Source organism: Choloepus didactylus, chromosome 8, assembly GCF_015220235.1.
Source record: "Choloepus didactylus isolate mChoDid1 chromosome 8, mChoDid1.pri, whole genome shotgun sequence".
Lineage (NCBI taxonomy): Eukaryota > Metazoa > Chordata > Mammalia > Pilosa > Megalonychidae > Choloepus > Choloepus didactylus.
The window spans coordinates 25760306-25779870 of NC_051314.1; the positions used below are offsets into that span (position 1 = coordinate 25760306).

General features: G+C 41.2%; 1 protein-coding gene across 2 annotated transcripts in view; it reads left to right on the forward strand.

Annotated features, from left to right (window-relative positions):
• Positions 1-1155: 1155 nt before the first annotated feature.
• C8H12orf42 (chromosome 8 C12orf42 homolog) overlaps positions 1156-19565 on the forward strand; it is a 206081-nt gene continuing 187671 nt past the window's right edge. The window contains exon 1 of one of the 2 annotated variants that reach the window (XM_037847232.1): positions 1156-1309. In XM_037847232.1, coding sequence (XP_037703160.1) covers positions 1166-1309 — 144 coding nt within the window. In that variant the 5' untranslated portion in view covers positions 1156-1165. Of the gene's footprint in view, positions 1310-11076; positions 11155-19565 lie in introns of those variants that run through there. The other variant, XM_037847234.1, reaches the window with a different exon arrangement.

Sequence of the window (19565 nt, forward strand, 5' to 3'; positions counted from 1 at the left end):
ATAGGTTAGTGGGACTCTCATTTGCTGCCTGGTGAAGAACAATTTTAAAAATTGCACTTTATTCATAAAATTAGTCTAATTCATGGTATTCTTTATCTGAAATTAGAAAAGAATGGGAGAAATTTTCTTTGATGGTCACAAGATTTTAGTTGGAGAAGATGAACATAGGGGTCAATGTCACAAACTTGTGTTTGGTATAACATTCAATAAAGGTTTTGTTAGAGAAAATAAAAATGCCTGGAATAAAAGATAGGAGACAATATGAGGTTAACTGGCAATTTAATAATTTCTTCAAGGCCAAGGGTTAATTTGCAAAAAGGCCAAGGTCTCTGTTTCTTTACAAAGCAGAACTACAGGAAATGGGTTTCAACAGCTAAGAATTAGTCAAAGAAAGACTGCTGGTCCCTCAGAAGTTGCCAAACCCTGGAATGAGAGCTAACAAGAAAGAAGTGGGGCATTCTTGACTCAGAAGTCTTTGGAAACAAGTGAGAATTTTACCTGGCTAGAAATGTTTTAGATGTGGGTATGAAGTCCATCCTGGGTGAATCTCAACTTTCCGCTGGTCCTGTTATTCTGCAAAGGTGTCCAGTAATTAGCACAGAAAGAAAAAAACAATTACACATTATGAGTTGTGATTCAAACTTCATTTCTGGGTCGGTGTAGTAGATGGAAAACCATGGGAGGCGGTTAACCCTTTCCTCTTTGTTTGGCTACTTGTAATAATTGCTGATGCAGCTACAGTGTCTCTTGGTCAGAAGTTGGGGTGGGGATGGAGAAAGGGTGGGGGGATGGAGGATAGACTTTTCTGGACGTTTCTAAATCAGAGAGCACGAATTTGGATCAAAGGTATCCCAAAGTGGTCACCGTTCCGATCTATACAACCTAGCTCTGCCCCCTGCTGTTGGCTGCGTTACTCGTTGCACCGCTCATGTATTCAACATTGCTTCGAGGAAGAGAAGGGGGAACGGGTATTTCAGGAAGTATATCTCCATAACTGCACCCTACAGGGAAAAGCAACCAGTTTCGATAAACATCGGCCCCCCCCCATAGGTGTCACTCATATTCCCTAGTTTTGGCGTTCGGCGGAAGGCAGGAATGTCGAGAGAGGTGTGGAAGTCATCTGCTACTTTGGTGGTTCTAACCGGATGAGGAGGTTCTAACCGGGATGTTACCCCACTGTGGTTGCCCAGCGACCGCGGGGGTCTCGGAGTGCGCTGCGCCATGCCCAAAGGGACCCGGTGCGGCTGCCAGCAAACCCGAGGTGGAGGCTGCGGGCGGCGCGCCCGGGACATGGCCCATGCAGCTCCAGGTAGACGCAGGGGGTTGGGTAAGGCCGGACTGTTTACACTCTGTTTCGGAACTCCAGCCAACTCCGCGAGCGGAGGCGGCTCACGAGGCTTTGCAAAGCCCAAGGGGCAGCGACGAGCAGCGAACCCGCCCCGATGGTCGCTCGCCCCCTCCGCCGGGCCGACCGGTCCGGGAGCTGCGGGCGGCGGAGAGGCACACACTCCTTAATCCCCCGCCCCCCGTTGCCCCGGCAACGGCCCAGACGAGCAGGTGATGCATTGACAGCGAGCAGATGGTCCCCCGCGGAGGCGAGCGCGGCCCACAATGCTCCCAGCGCCGCGATCCCACTGCCGCCCTCCCCCGCCCGGCCGGCCTCTCTGCGGCCCGCATATTAATACCCGGGGCGGGGTGGAGGGGGATCGGGGGAAAGGGGACGCGAGGGCGGGGCCACGGGGGCGACGGAGGGCACGCCCGCCCTAGCTCTTTGCTGCACGGCTCACCTAGTTTTTCTGAATGCCCTCCCCAAATCCCCACACCAGGGAGTTCCTCTCTTTAAATGCACCGAGAGACAACCCCTCCCCCAGTCCTGCTCCAGCTCTCTCCAAATTCTCCCCAAGTAGTTAATTTCCATTGAGATAAATGCTTAACCTCCCCCTTATCCCCATTCTGTAGCCCCTACCCACGTCTGCTCCCTGCTGGCATTTAATATTCAATCACTGAAGACCAGAGGAATGGATTTACCCCTCGCCCCGTCCTTGCCTCTAGAATTGGCGTTGACACTTGCTGTACAGACATATTTATCTCACACCCCCATCCGACGCTTCAGGATCTTTTGGGCAACTTCTCTCGGCCTTTCTTTCTGGAATTTCAAAAATAAATCACTCTTCTCCCGTGACTACTGTGCTGCCCCCTCCCGGGAAACATTCCCATTCACACACCCTCCTCCTCCCATTCATTTGGTCCCCCTCCCTGTTCTTTGCCCTATTCACTGCTGTGTGGCAAATTGAGGCGATCTTATAGTGAGGGCATGAAAACCGCTAGGCACTATTCACAATTTTAATACTAACTTCATAGCTGTCACATAAATTCATTGCCGAGCCTACTCTATAATGGCCAAGCAGGAACTTTAAGGGAAGAAAAAAAAATCTGAAGACACTGCCATGGTGTCTGTCTTTGATTTGCAGGTGTTTTTTGAAACCATTACTACAGTAACTGCAGATAGCTTTTTCTAGCTGCCACATGGAGTGCTTTTTTTAAAAAAAAAAACACAACACACACACACACACACACACACACACACACACACACACACACAACATCGTGCTGCTTTTTATTTTACAGTAGATAAAAAATGCCAATAAAGGCTTGAAAAAGGGAATGGAGAGAGAAAGAGAAAAAGAGACTAGTGAATAAAGTTGGGACAATATGGGGTTACAGAGCTGTCGAAAGTAATGTCATAGTGCGGCTGTTGGGCAGGCTTACAGAGAACTTCTTGTGTCTTGATTTTTATGGAGATTTGGTCTAAGGCATGGAACACTCTGAGCAGGTTTAGAACAAGTGGCCAAGAAAGAACTCTTCACAATATACTCCCTTCTGATGGGCTTTATGTCCACAAACACCTGTGATTTACAAACAGGAGTTACGGAGGACAAAGGGAAGGGAGATGCCTCATGTACCCATGACTATAAGAGAGGGTTGTTTTATTTTAAAACTTGTCTTAGATCCTCGCTATGCAAACTTATGAGAAAACAAAAGTGTTAAGCTCTTCTAGTGGCTCATAATGACTTTTTCAAATGCTTCTAACTCATTGTGAGCCTTCATTCGGATAGGTCTCAAACTGGAGAATGTTGTAATCACTGGATTTCAAGGAAAGTCGACTTATATAAATCCCAAAGGCAGGGAAGTTAGAAATCATTACCTAAGACTTTGCAATGAGTGGTTAGAATGTTTGCTGTAGGAGCTACAGCACTTGCATTTAATTTAAAAAGTCTACTAACTTATTTTTCTTTTCCCAGAATGCTAACGATTTCATGTCTATTTCCTCTCAAATTCTTGCCTTTTTCTTCTTTTTCTGCTCCTTTGAAGGTTTTCTTTTTCTTTCTCTTTAGATTTTTTCTTTTTCTCTGTTCTCTCTATTTTCTCTCCAATAATTTTATTGCAACACAATAATGATAATTGGGGGAAACTTCCTTTGGAGAGGGTGGTCAAGAAAGTTCTCTGAGGAGATCACATTTCAGCTGGGGCCTAAAGCGTGAGAAAGAACAGGGAGAAGACCAAGCAAACAGAGGTATGTGTAGAGACCCTCACACTGAAGAAAGCTTCCAACATCCTGAGACCTTGAAAGAAGACACTGATAGCTGGATGAGTAGAAAAAATACTCAGTATTATTCTTTAGCTGGAAAATACTTAGTATAGTTTCCAGTTGCCACCCCCCCCCCAAAAAAAAAAGAACCTGTTTATTAAGAGCACTTCACTCAATCAGCTTTGAGTTATTCTAAGCATAAAAAGCCCTTGTTAAAATAACTTGCTGTTGCTCTGATCTCAATAACAAAAAACTTTCTCTCTGTGTCCAGGAACTTTCCTAGATTGCCTGCAGGAGAAAATGCAAGGGATATTACCATATAGTCTGATAATCAGCGTCTTCTTGAAAAACAAGACTGAATGAGGGGAAGACTTCAAAATAACAGGAGAATCTGACCAAACAGCTCTTTCTCTTCTATTTTTTTTTCCCCTTCTGCTTTCTTCTGGATCCTAGCCATTCCTTTGTCTGTTTGGGGTTATAAAAGCCCAAACCACTCTTCTCACTCTGAACTGGTCTTGGAGTTTTTTTTCCCCTCCAGTTCTTTATTGATAAATCTTCAATAAAGTCTTCTATGCATCTTCTATGAACTCACCTTCTCACTAAAGCAAAAAGAGACTTGTTTCTCTGTTTAATGTGGGATCAGGTAGGCCTGACCATTTAGGACTGTGTTTTATGGTAACAACATCTGGCTGGAAAATTGTGAGTGCAGGAGAGATTAGTCAGGGACAGAATCATAATCAAAATGAATTCAAAGCATGGGAGAAGACTAGATTTTATTCTAAGAGAAATAGGGAGCTACTGAAGGATTTTAAGTGAGGATGTTACATGATTGAATTTGTATTTTAAGAAGTTGTTGCTGCTACTCTGTAGGTTATGGATTGAATGAGGGAAAGAATTGGAAGTGGGGTGTCCTGTTAGGATGCTATTAAAAGGCTGTGTAGTAATTCAGTCAAGAACTAATGGTGGCCTGGATTAAAGTGGTGTTAGTGGAAGTGAAGGAATGGATTTGAGATCTAATTTAGAGAAAGAATTTATGGGACTTAATGAATAGAGTGTGTGAGTGGGGGCAATGAGAGAAAGGGAGGTATCAAGGACAGCGTCTTGGGCTGAATCTATAGATGGTGGTGCTTGTTCCTGAGATGGGGAAGGAAATGGGCAGCTAGAATAGGGGTGTGGATCAAGAATTCTGTTTCGACATGTTAATTATAAGCTGCTATTGAGGAGGCTAAGTGTTGACCAAAGGCAGCCATTCTTTATGCTTCCCAGGATCTGTGATGTGGCTGGGCTCACAGGGATGAACTAGGCCAGGATTCCCTTCATCATGAATCTAAACTGTTGACAATCTGGGAGTTACGTTCAATGGAGAAGCTAAAAAATCTTTACTGGAGAAGGAACTTTAAGATCCATGATCAAATGGATGCCGTGAATAAGCAGAGGCTATGAAACAGAGTTGAGGGGGAGGAATCATCTGTTAAAGGGGAGAGAAGCTGGCAGAGAAAAGCAACTTTATGAAAAGTTGTGCCATGTGAGTGGACAAACATTAGAGTGAAGCTCTATAAAGCTATGCAGGTGAGCTTTATAGTTGCTTCTGATCCAGATTGAATCTCCTATTTCAGATTGTAAAACATCAGCAAGCACTTTGCTTAGGGAGTTGTTTGGCCTACATTAATAAGGCAAAAAAAAAAAAAAAAAAAAATGAAATTTACCAAAATTGACTAGAAAAGAAATAGAAATCATAGTCTTATAATCATTAAATAATTTGAATCAGTAGTTAAAAAAATCTTCCCACAAAGAAAACATCATACTAAGATGGCTTCAGCAATACAGTTAGCCAAATATTTAAGAGACAGGTAATTCCAATCTTGCACACTCTATCAGCAATTAGATAAAGAGAGTATTACTCAAGTCATTTTGTGTTGTTAACATAGCCTTTATACCAAAACAAGGCAAGGACATTTTAAGGGGAAAAAAAGCCAGTTTCACTCAGGTTCACTGAAAGAAAAAATCTAAATAAAATATTTCAACAAACAAATTTGAGCAATATACTAAAAGGAAAATATATTATAATCAAGTTGCCAGGTTGGCTTATTAATGGAAATTTGATTAATGTAATATCACTTTATCAGATTAAAAGAAAAAAAATGATCATATTAATAGATGCAGAAAAGGCGTTCAATACAATTCACCATCTGTTACTAATTAGAAAGAAAAACCCTTATAAACTAGGACTAGAACGGAACTTGCTCAATCTGATAAAGGTATCTATAAAAAACAACACAGCAAACATTGAACTTGATGGGAAAATGTATGAATTCCTGTTAGCATCAGGCACAAGCAAGTATATCCAAATTTTGTGAAGGCTTAAGCTTATTTTATTTTGGGACCTTTATTACATGAGTGTTAACATCTTCTGATCTTATTTTTTGTAGCCTCACACCCCCTCCTTTGTCCTTTACTTTCTAACCTTCAATACTTTTGTAACCAACCCCCTATCTTAACTTTCCTTTAATTGAAGTATCTCAAAACTCAAACCTCAAAACTACAAATAGAAAAGTATGTATCAAAATGAATGAGAAAAGAAATGTAAATTATTAGAGACTTAGAGATATATGTTCATTTATTTATAGATTTATCATGAGAAACTTTAAATCAATTTGTCAAAAATGCTTCCTGATTTCACGAAGCCTTCTCTCTATACCCATAATGCTCTGCAAATCCCCAGAACTCACAAGAGCCAGTGCAAGTGAGAGTTTTGAAGTCTAGGCTTTATATGCTTCCCAGTAAATCTGTTTTTGGGAAAAATCTGGATTCCCACTACCACCACAATTGTTCAACACTATTATAGATGTCCAACCCAGTGCAATAAGACAAGAAATTTAAAACATAAGAATTTGAAAGGAAGAAGCAAAGCTGTCATTATTAGCAGCTGATATAGTTGTTTGCATCAAAAATCCCCAAAAATCTACAGACAAAGTTTTCTGAATTAATGAGTTAAGCTGGCTTACTGTTTTAAATTGATGTATCAAAGTCAATTGCATTTCTACACCCTGGAAATGATTAGAAAACTTTAATTTAAAATATGCCATTTACAGTGCAAAAAAAATATACCCAGAATGAAAGCTTACATATGATGATCAGGAACTTTATGTAGAAAGTATAAAAAGTTAATTGAAAGTCACTTACTAAATGGAAAAAAATATATCATGTTCATGGATAGGATGATGTCAGTATCTTCAAGATGACTTTTTTTCCCCATCATTGTATCATTGCTAACTTTTCCTTCTTCCTCCATCCATTCTTTATCGGGAGTTGAAGTTACCAAATGGATATTTAAAGTAACATAATTATGGGGTAATAGAAGAAGCATTCTTACTGACTAAAGAATCAGAACTCTTTAAAACAGGATACAGGTAATGTATTAGGGATAATACATCCTAAATTATTTTAGGCCAGTAAGTTTGCTCAATTTCAACAACTTCTTTTGATTCTCAATTCAGAGTTGTTGGTCTTATACTTTGGAACATCCTCTTAGCTTCTGACAATAGGTGGTTTGACTGCTTTGGTTTTTTATATTGTTTTGACTTTTTATTCTCACACCCTTACCTATACAAGCATTCTGTTGGGATGTTGAGAGAGTCTGGTTGCTATCCAGACCCAATTTTAAACTGGAAAATCCCCACTTCCTTTGCTTGGAAAAAAAATCTAATTTATTTTGTGGTCACAGCAAAGGCAAATCAGAAGCTGGCTCCTCCAAGTGCTTCACAGAGCCTTTAAACAGCCTCATAACAAGCATCATATCAAAACAGGCCAAACCCCTTGTGCCACATGTAGCCTTAGACCAGTGCCCCTTACCTTGTACCATTCCACACTCTGGGCATTCCAAATTGCTCCTAAGACCCGCTCTGTCCTAATTCTGAGCTGACACATTGTCCAGAATTCAGTACAGGAAACAGAAACCATTCTAAGTACTTTAAGAAGGAAAAGATTTAATTCAGGGAATAGAAATTTGCAAAATTATTCGAAAGGCTGGAAGATTGGATTCTAGAATAAACTCCCAGGAATCACTTTCAGAGCCCTACTTAACTGACCCTCCAGTGGAGCTATTACATCTTAGACTGTCACCAGAACTGTTGAGATAAGGTAAAACGATGTGGCTACAAGTCAGGGATCAGGAAGCCGGAATCACAATGTTGGCCTAATTGTAGCTGCTGCTGTACCAACCTGATGTGAGGCTGACTTGGAGTCAAAATCCACCATTTACTAACTATTTACTAATTATGTGACTCTGGCCAGTTATTTAATTTCTCTGAGGTACCTTTTGTTATCTGTCAAATGGAGGAAATAAGATTGTATACTGTACAAGTCAGGACTTTCTGACTCCTGCCCCTGCTTCTATTTCTGTCAGCTTCATTACTTTTCATATTATTAGGCAGCTCTGGATTCATATTCCTGCAGTTTTGGATCCATAGGAAAAGGAACCCTCTCTCCCTGGCTTGAGTTCAAAAAATTGAGAGGAAGAAGTCTGATTGGCTCTGCTTGGGTCATGTGTCAACTACCAGAATCCCATTTTGGGTACTCCGATTGGTTCAACTGGGGTCACATGTCCACACCTATAGATTAGAAGCCAAGGTACTGTGCTGGGCTATCCCCAGAACTTGGCTGGAGTGGGAAGGAGCAGTTCACCAAAAGAAGTCTTGGTTGGGGGAACTATTTTTCTGGGACAAAAAGTAAATGTATGTTCTATGATTTCATGGAATGAAAAGATGAACTAAGAAAATATATGTAAATGACTTAGTAACTGGCACGCAGAATGCCAGGAAATTGTATATTGGACACTTCATCCTGTGTGGAAGACCCTGACATGTACACAATTTTGCTTGACAGCAAAGAGCAGTAAAGAGGCCAGAAAAATGGCCTCCAGTTTATTTTAAAATCTCACATGAGTGTGTCTGATTGGCAGAATTTAATTCGCTTTCAGAATCCTAGCAGCAAAGGAGTCTGGGAACAGAACTCAGTAGGTTTCAGGCAGTATTTCAGCACTTTGCAAATAAAAACTTACCTAAACCCTCATCCATAGTTTCCACATGAGTTGACTGAGGTACAGAGAGGTTAAGTAACTAACCTGAGGTCATATAGCTAGTTAGTGGCAAAGTTGGGATTCAAAACTAGTTTGTGTGGCTCCAGAGTCTGTGCTTCTAACTCCCACATTATCCTGCCTTTCTTTTTATCAGTTCAGTTCTGTGGTACAAGAAGGCACATAAGAAGGAGGGTGGTATGGTGGTTGGGTGGGCCAGTTCTCAATATCCATCAAACCTGGGTACTTCTTAATATATGGCTTTGCTTCTTGATTCCTGTCTTTTACTGTTTTGCGTTTTTCCTCCACTGTGTTTCAGATGCTCTCTTGATGTGTCAGTCTGGGAATTTGGGGTGGTATAGGATGTAGAGAATGGCATTAGCCGAGGACACATTATGTATCTAGTCCATAATAATATAAATTGGAAGCTATCTGGGAAATGAGAAAAGTGAACGAACTACATGAGCTGCAGTGGTTCAGAATCCTAGAAACCAAATAACACAGTCACTGTCATCTGTGAATTTCTGTCTTTGTTTTCTCTCCTTAGCATCCTCACTTGTCATCCTCAGGTCCTTCCTTTCCCTGTTGGGCCTTCATCCCTGTATGTTCTCAATCCCCCTGCCTCCCTGCCCCTGCCAAAGCCGATTCAGTCTTAAGCCCTTTTCATTCACTATTCCATCTTTCTCGAATGCTTGCTCCCATATAATTGCCTGGCTCCTTCCATCCTTTTGTTCAGGGCGCTGCTCAAAGGCCTTACCTAACTGCCTTGTGCCATTGCCTTGTGATAACTTTTAGGAATTTTATGATGATTAATGCTCTATTAATTGTGAGTTGCCTGGAGGCCTCTGGAGAATGGTTTTTGCGTATTTGTAACCATTTTGCTTTTTAAAAAGAGACTTCTAAACTTCAGAGTGTTTCATTTCTGGCATTATTCCTGGCCCCAGACAACCTCTCTAACATCCCTTCCTGCCTCCTTCCCACTGCTCACTCTGCTCCGGCCATACTGTCAGACTCCAGACTCAGGGCTCACTCGCCATTTCCTCGGCAGGCAAGGCTGTTCCCCCAGGGATTTGCAGAGCTCCGCTCCCGAACTTTGTTCATATCTCTGCCCAGGTGTCCCCTCCTTTGAGGACTTGCCCTGGCCTCCGTACCTAAAATCCACCTCGTGCTTCCTAACTTCTTCCCATGCTGCTGCCGCTGCTTCGTCCCCCACCCCCCGCCCCCTGCCATAGCCGCCCGCACTACTCTCTGGCTCTCCTTCTAGAAAGTAAGTTCCCTAAGGGCAGAGTCTTAGTCCGTTTTGCTCCCTTGTGTCACCAAGATTCTAGCCTGGTGACTGGCATGTATGAGTTCAAGTAAATGCATGATTGAATCAATTTTTTAATTTCATTCCTTAGCGTAACATTTTATTCTGTAATCTGGACCAAAATGAAATCCCTATGATTTCAATTATGAGCTGAATTCAAATTATAGTGTGAAGGCTATGACTATTGCATTCAGTTATTTTGCTGAAAGTGCTATTTGAGTTTATAATCCAAGTAGCCAGATTTGAAATTGATATCAGTAAGTGAAGAACGCAGTGTGAAACACTGAATATTCTTTTTGTGAATGCCCCTACAGTTGGTTGTATCTTTTGAGAATAGAGAGTGATAATAATAATTACCATTATCATTGCTATCCTTTAAGTCCTTTAAATAGGCCATCTTAATATTCTCACTCCATGAGGGTGTAGAGCATTTGCTGTTTTGTTTACTCCAGAAAAGTATTCCCCCAACCCAGCACTTCTTTTGGTAAACTGCTCCTTCCCACTCCAGCCAAGTTCTGGAGATAGCCCAGCACAGTATCTTGGCTTCTTGGCTACAGGCATGGACATGTAACCCAGGTTGGACCAATCAGAGTACCCAAAGTGGGAGTCCAGTGGTTGACACATGACCAAAGCAGAGCCAATCAGACTTCTTCCTCTCAATTTTTGAACTCAAGCTGGGAAGAGAGAGTGTTCCTTTTCCTCTTTTACCCCAAACTGCAAAAATATGAGCCCAGTACTGCTTATGGTTGGTAGAGAAGAAACAGTCTGAGAAAATAGAGCTAATACAAAAATAGAAGCAGGGACAGGAGTCAGAAAGTCCTGACTTGTAGAGTATACAGTTTTATTTTCTCCATTGGACAAATGAAGAAAGGTGTCTCAGAGAGATTAAATAACTTTCCAGAGGACACATAATTAGTAAATAGCTAGTAAATGGGGGAATTTGACCCTAAGTCAGCCTGACATCAAAATCTATGTTTTCTTTCAGTTTCCTGTACTATGTCTTGGCATCGCAGATATATAAACAACCACCTACTCCTTCATTCTGCCTGGTTTCTGAAAACACATAGCAAGGATGTGGACATTCTGTATTACTAACCAAGGTATATCTTGGACAGTTGTTGGTCATCAATACAGCTTCTATTCTGATGGATTTGTTTACGTGAGGCTCCCGGCCTGGAATGACAAGTAAGTTGCATCCTTTGTGCTAATCCCAGTGGCTACCTAGAGCTTTGTGTGGAGAAGGATTCTGAACCTCCATCTGGGCTAGCAGAAAAGGAGGGAAGTAGAGTGAGGAAACATGCTATAACATCTGCTCAAAATGTTTGCTAATTCTGATTGCATTTTGGAAATATGGAATTGTACATTTCAGCATTCAGAAAGCGTTGAACCATGGGCTGTTGTTTTTCAGTTCAAAGAACTTGTCGGTTAGCCAGGTTCTCAATCTGTGTACCAAACCAAATCCCTCTATAGTCCCATCACTAAAAGGATGATGGCATCTCGTAACAAAAATCCTCCTCTGCAAAATACCCAGACAGTCCTATCCCACCACAATAGGAACAATGACATGACTTGAATTTAGATTCTGGCACTGAATGTCATCTATTGGGACCACTCTTTTCTGGTGAGAGGGATGCTAAATCACAGCCACCCTGAAAAATTGTCATGCACTGGTATTGTTGAACGTTTTCTAACCATCAAGTTGGGCCTCACATTTTGTTGGTTGGAAGTTCCATTTCTTCATCTTTGGCCCAAGTTACTTAGCAATGGCCAATCAAACTATGTGCCCACCATATTGTTTTGCATGTTTGACTAGAACATTGACAGATTAATAGGAAGGGTAAATAGCAGAGCACAACTGCAGGGGCCCCGTGTGGGGCGGCAGGATTGACTGCTCCGGACTTCGTTGTGTTTGCTCAGAGGAAGCCGCAGCAAAAGCCTGCTGGGATGAGGTGACCCGGGTCATGGGCATTTGTTTCTTGTCTCTATAGAAAACAATTGTCTTCTCAATGGAAGATGGCTTTTTCTGAATCTACATGGTTCCACTGACGGGGAAGCATTTGCCATTCCAGGGTGCTTGCTAAAACAAACAGATACAAACAAAAAGGCCACACAAAATCCAAATTTACTGTATTCCTCAGAGAATTCTTTGGCTTTGGTTAACCAGGCCGGAAACCTAACTATGGAAAGTTTATCTTGAGGATTGCTAAACTTCATCTATTCACTGCTGACTCCCAATATTTGATGTTTAGAATTTTAGGAAGTTTCAAAATGAACCAGCCACCCTCTGTTTCTCCCAGTTCATGAGGGCAGAATCCATTAGCATTTAGCATTATTGACTTGGCAGACTTTGGTAGAAATCTATTTTCATCTCAAAATTTTTCTGCTCTGTATTGATATTAATGCAATACTTTAAAAATGAAGAAAAATCTACTTTGGGTGAGCTTTAGTCAGCCAGAAGTAGTGGCTTTATTTTAAAGTCGTAACTATGTCTCTGGTTGATAGACTTCTTTGAACATGTTTGATTTTATATTTACAAAATAATCATAGTTCTTTTGAATAAGATTTGCTTCTAATAAGAGACTCCAAAGGTTTCCACACTGATTTTGAACTAACTATTCTCTCTTTCTCTCTCTCATTCTCTCATTCTCTCAATCTGCCTCCCCCCATCATCCATCCATCTGTATCTATCATCTATCTATCTATCTATCTAATTTTTATTAGGCAGACACTTTTCTGGTGGGAAAGAGGTGAAGGAAGAGTGACACTTTATAATTTTTCACTTTGCTAGTTTTAATTCTGCTTTGCCATGTCTGAATGGGTATGAACTGCTTAATAACAACTCTTCAACCTTCTGTTCCTTTTTATCCCTTCTCTATTCCTTTACTTAGTTTTTTCTTCCGCTCCGCATCTTCTTAGAGCTCAGGGTTTAGGAAATGCATAGAAATGTGTTATTGGTAGTGACGGAAACCATTTCCATTCCTGCCTGCTAACTTCAGGTCCCGCTGGGCCTTGTTCAGTTCTTAAACTGGAAAACCCACATAGGGACAAACAACAACAACAACAACAAACCAACAAAATAAGAAACAAAATAAGCAAACAACACAAATGGAAGGTGAAAACACCCAAAATCTGAAGAATTAAAAGTTCTCAGTGACCTTAAAAACCAAGACTAATCTGAGTATTCAGAAAAATCAATTCTTCTGAACTGATATGATAAGAAATCCCTTGCAATCAATTAAAACCAACTAATATTTATTAAGCAATACTATGTGTACTATGGGGGTTACTTCCTGCCCTCACAGAGCTGATAGTCGGATTTGGTGCATTGGAGAACAGATAATTATCCAAATAACTACAGTGCAGTGTGCCCAGGGCAGTGGTGGAGTGACACCATGTTTTTGTTTCCTAGCAGCTAAAACAAATACCATATAATGGGTGTACTTAAACAATGGGGATTCTTTGACTCACAGTTCTGAGGCTGGGAGAAGTCCAAAATTGAGCCGTCAGCAAAGCAATGCTCTCCTTGAAGACTATGGTAGTTTGGGGATGAATGCCAGTGCTCCTTGGTCCTTGGCTTTTCTGTCACATGACAATGCACATGCTAGTGTCTTCTCCTTTCTCTTCTGGGTCCTCTTAGCCTTCCCACTTCTTGCTGCTCCCCATGACTTTTCTCTGTCCAGCTTTCACTCTGTTTATACAGGACTTCAGAGATCCAGATAAAAGCCCAACCTGATTCAGTTGGGCCATACCTTAACTAAAGTAACAACTTGAAGAGATCTTATTTATAATGGGTCTACACTAATTAAGATGTGGACCAAGACCAAGAACATGGCTGAACTGGGGTACACAATTCAATCTGTATAACCCCATGAGTCCATGGACACACACAGATGGGGTGCCGACTCAAATATTTGCCAAGGTTCTGAAAGATGCATGTGTTTCTGGCATTATGACGCTGATATAACTTTATTTAATCTCATTTGTAGGGCATAAAACAAAGACTAACATTCTGGTTGATGCCTATATTGAAGAAACATCATAAGACTTGGGAAAAGAGCATCAGACTCTAAGTTTTGTAGGGGCAGAAATTGCATTTGTCTCATTCACTGTGTTTGATGTGAGCCTGGCACTCTGTAAGTATCTGTGGAATGGATGAATGTTTGACATAAAGCTCAAAGAGCCTAGTTAACACTTAACTAGCTGTGTAACCTTCCACATGGCCTGTAATCTCTCTACGTTTCTTTCTTCACCTATCAAGTGGCTCTGCAATACCGACCCATGTCATTGTCTTGCCATGAGGATCAGGCACTATCAATTGAGCATTTACTATGTGAGAAGTACTAATATAAGAATTTCACATGTTTAATCTCCACAACAATGTGATGCAGGTACTATTATTACTCCCAGTTTAGAGATAATTATGTTTAATCAGTTTATTTTGGTGGACTATAAATTACCATATTATTTAAAGAAAAGACATTGTAATTATTATTTTTAACATTCTGAAGGGCAAAACCATGGGACTAGTCCTCTATGAAGTTCTGTCTCTTGTGTGTGACTCTGTGTCTTTCTCTGTGACACTGCCTTTCTCAGATTCTCACTATGAGCCACTTTGGGGGCATCTATTTTAATTAAGGACTTTTGGATTGCAAAGAATTAAAAGCCCTACAAATCTCCTTGAGGAAGAAAAGCATATTGTTATTTTGAGATATGTGTTACTGGAGTTGGAACCAGAAAGCTACCAGGGGCTGCTGCCGTGTGAGGGACCAGCTTCTCCCTGAGTTGGTGACTCCTGATGGGGGCCTGGCTGCCTTCTCTGAGTCACTCTGACTGTCTGCTCTGTTCTCCTCTCCCCTCCAGGTGGCTGCTTCAGTGTCTTCATCATTGTGGTTTGCCCGTGTTTGTCATGGCCTCTGCAGCCCCAAAACTGCCTTGTGAGAGCATTCAGCTTCTACTCTCACAACTCCGTATTTCCCCATCATTCCCATTCTAATTTCTGAGATTGGTCCAGTTAATTTTCTCACGTGACACTACATCATGATTCTCTGGTCAACTAATGGTTGTCTTCCTTTTGCTTAAGGGAAATTATTAATGGTGCAAACACCTGGAGCAAGAGGGTGAGCAGTGTCACGGACTGTGAAGCCTGGCAGGGGCTGTGCAGGGTTGCTTTCCAGGAAGGGAATCATGCAGGAAGACATACTGGGGATGAACAATTCTCCTATATCTTTTACACCTACCTGATAACTGGGCATAATGTATAATTGAGACATCTATTTTTCTGTCTCTTGTGGATAACACAGAATTTCCTTTCTTAACCATTTTTAAGTGTATATTTCATAGAATTTGTTACTATTACCATGTTGTGCTATCATCACTACGATCTATTACCAAGACTTTCTTATGACCCAAACAGAAACTCAGCACTTATTAAGTAGTAATTCCCCAAACCCCTCCTCTAGTCTTTGATAATGAGGTGTCTACTTTAATGAACTAAATTTACAAAATAGGGCTTTTTATGAAATAGTCTGACATTAATAAAAGAAAGAAGAAGAAATATATAGAACTTCTAAGTCTTGTTTCTAATTCAAAAAATTAAACTGCCTTAAAACTTTTTGCTTTTAATCCTATGGATAGTGACCTTTAGTTTAAAAGAAGAAAAAGGATTCAGGGTAATCAGCTTCCCAGATTTTAAGTCAATTGGAGAAGGTACTTACAGGGATTTTTAGTGTGTTGTGATCAATTAGCAACAGATTATGCAGTCAATTTGATAGATTATGATCTACCTTAAAAAAACATAGACTGGAAAGAAAAGAGAATATCAGTGTGCTGTATACATGGTAAGGTAAGGGTTGTTTTCTGACACTTTTATTTCGACTTTATGTGCATGAGTGCTTATTAGTCATGATGTAAACCACATTCCTTATTGTCGGATATGGTCAAAAGCTTGAAAACTGGTATAGTGGTTAAGACCTGGCCTTTGGAGTCCTGCCACCCTGTGTTCAAATCCCAGCACCATCGCTTAGGAACTGTTACCTCACCCTTCCATCACAGTTTTCTCTTCAGTAAAAAGGATTAATAAGCTTTACTTAATAAAATGTATGCAAAGATCTTTATCAATAAGATGCTGAGATAATGTGGCTAAAGCCCTTAACATAGCACTCAATGAATGGTACCTTCTTTTATTGTTTTAAATGGAATTGACAGCTGTTAACCATTTATTTGGTTGAGGATGGGGATTTTCTGGACGTTCTTTACAGCTGAGATATGGGTAAGCATCTAAAGCTGGGATAGGGAATGAATGACCAACAATAAAAAAGTAGAGAAAACATCTGAGACAATTTAATGTCCACAGGGAAAATGATTTCTAAGCTCTCTCATGTGCTCTAGGTGAGGTCCAAGTCTCTTTTTCAATGGAAGCATCAAAAATATTAATATTAAATATTATGAATGGCCCTGATCCAATCCTCACGTATTTTTGAAAGAAAAACGTAGGACTGGTGGCTCATGGATTCAGTAAGGAAAAGGAAAAGAGCTGGAGAGTAATGCAGTGAGACAGGGCTCAATTCCCCTTACTTATTGCTATATAACACACCTCCCAAATATGGTGGCATGAAACAGCAATCATTTTATTGTGCTCATTAATTTTGTGAGTCAGGAATTCAGACATCATATGGTGGGGATGTTTTGTTTCTGCTCCACAATGTCTAGGGCATTAGTTGGGAAGATGTGAAGGCTGAGGCCCACTTGAATGGCTGGGGGCTGTTTGGCACCTGGGCTGGGATGACTTGAAGGCTGGTTTCTAATGACAGCTGGAAATGTCAGCCTGGGCACACACCTATCACCTCTCCAGGTGGTTTGGACATTCTTGTAGTATGATGGCCCCAGGGTAGGTGGACTGCTTACATGGTGGCTCATGGCTCCAAGAACATGTGTTCCCAGCAGACAAGGAGGAAGATGCATCACCTTTTATGACTTAGCCTTGTAAGTCACAGAGCATCACTTCCCTTGTACTCTGTGGAAGGCAGTCATGAGCCCACACAGATTCAAGGAGAGGAGACATAGACTCCTCCTCACAATGGGAACAGTGTAGAAGAATTTGTGGCCAAGACCCAAAACCACAACAAGGCCTGAGGGAACAGAGATCTGAATGAAAAAATTTAAGGAAGTTGTTGATGTGAAGGGTGATAGCAAGGGAATTCTCCAGCCCTTGCCTTCCCTTTTGCGTTCCTCTCACCATAAATGAGTAGCAGACAACCCAGGAGTCAATACAGAGAGATGGTGAGAGGAAGGTTCCCTCATCATTTATATTTGATTTTAAACTATCTCTTGAGATTCCTTCAAAGTGGACTGAGCTTCCTAATGATGCTTTGCTTTGGTTCATTCTAAAATTTGCATTTTTTGACCCTCCCCCATAGGACCTCTGTCCAAAGGAGAGGCAGAAGGTAGTGGTTGAAGAACTCTGGGTGGCAGGAGCACTGGCCTGGAACAGTTTTACAAAGATCTTGAAAATTTAGTGGGGGAAACACATTCACCAAAAGACATTTAAATGTCTCTACTACCTCTCCTTTCTTTCTAAAACTTTAAACGGGTTTTATTTTACTAAAAATCTCTACTTAAGAATGATTGGATGAGCATTATAAGAATTTTCAGGTATTAGGGCCACATTCGTCACTAAAGAGTTGTGTGGCCCCGGGCAAGCCACTTCACCTTCCCAGTATTAGACCCTCTTGGAGGTCACTTTCAGTTTCCAATGACTGATTTTACAGCTCTCTAAATGGGCCAAAGATGTTAATTTTATGAGCAAACCAAGCTGTATCTATTGCATTTTGTATTCATAAACTCAAAAGTGACTTTTGTTCTGTCAAATAGCACTGATCAAAAACTCCCTGTTGGTGAGAGTGTATGAATATGGGACCTCCTACTCTGCTGCTGAACGAATGGTCTAATTGCTGTACCTTTTGTGGAAAGCAATTTGACTTGATTTTACGTACTTAATGCATCATGTTGAAATATCCATATCTGTTGACACCACTCACCTTTCCTGAGAACCTATCTTAAGAAAATAAGTAGAGCGTGAGACCAGGATTTCCGTACAAGCAGCTTCACTGCAATACTATTTATAGTTATGCAATAAAGGAAACCACCTATATTGTCCAGTAATAGAAACATTATATAACTTACAGTGCATAAAGACAACGATATGTGGTGATGAAAATCATATTTTCAAAAAAAGTACTCGTCTACAATTAAGTTGCATAAATTAGAACTACGCATAGAGAAAAACTGGAAGGTGTTGCACCAAGAGATGAAGAGATACCGAAGATTTCGTCCTCTTTTGAGGTCTGTTTTTTCAAACATCTCTATAATGAGTGTGTATTACCTTTATAATCAGAAAAGAAAAGGAATGCTATTGATGTATGTCTTTTACACATCCTTTTTTAACTTTCCAAAGGAAGGGCTTGCAGGGTGATGGCTGTCTTAGCTTGCCAGGGCTGCTGTGTTAAAGTACCACAGAGTAGTTGGCTTTGACGACAATTTTTCGTCTCACAGTTCTGGAGGCTGAAAGAATGAAACCAAGGTACTGGCAGGGGCCTGCATCCTCCGAAGCCTGTGCCTCCTGGTGCTGGCTTGTTGAGAATCCATAGCTCCATCCCTGCCTTCATCTTCCCCTCTCCCCAGTTTGTCTAGCATCAATCATCTGTCTCTCTGTCCAAGTCCTCTCCTTCTTAGGACATTGGTCATACTGGATTAGGACCCAGCCTACTTCAGTGTGACCCCATCTTAACGAATAACATCTTCAAAGATCCTATTTACAGGTAAATTCACATTCATAGGACTGGGGTTTAGGACTTGAACTTGTCTTTTGGGGGACATGTTCAATCCATAGAATTGCCTCACCCCCACCCCAGGCTCCCTGCTCCTCCCAACCCCAATCGGTCTTCCGGTACCAGCTACTGGGTTTGGGATTGTGAGGGCATTGTGGGGCTGAGGGTGGGAAAGCTGACCAGGTGGTCCAGCGGGTCTGGCCGGAACAAAGTTTGCCATCAGATCTCTGGGTGGCGGAGGGAGTCAGATGGGCACTGAGCAGCTGGGAAGCCTGTGTGCAGGCTCCATGGAGAAGGCCTCAAATCTACAAGGCTGTTGGCAGGATTTTACAGCAGCAAATTAACCCTGCTTTGCAGGAACATTAACAAATTCCCATGAAAACGCTGTCATCACCAGCACAAGGGTCTTTCAAAGGCTCACTTCAGTGGGGTTTTTGTCCGGACTCATAAAATTTACTTATTAGTTCTAGAGAAAGGGGAGACTGACTCTCAAGGTAATTTGCACTTTGGGTCAATTCATCAGATCCATTTTTTTCCCCCACAGGGTTTGTTTTGTATCCAAGCACAGCTCTTGTAAATGGCAGTAACAATTCTGTGGGCACTTGAAATGGGAGAGAATTCCAAAGTTGCTGCCTCCCGTTAAACAGCAAGAATTGAGGATATTGCCTCTTAGTTGAGGGTAAAAGAGGTCTGTATTAGGAAAAATGGGGATTTTACCTTTAAAGTCTGATCCGGCAACAACTGCAGGTTACAACCTGTATGCAGTTTGCA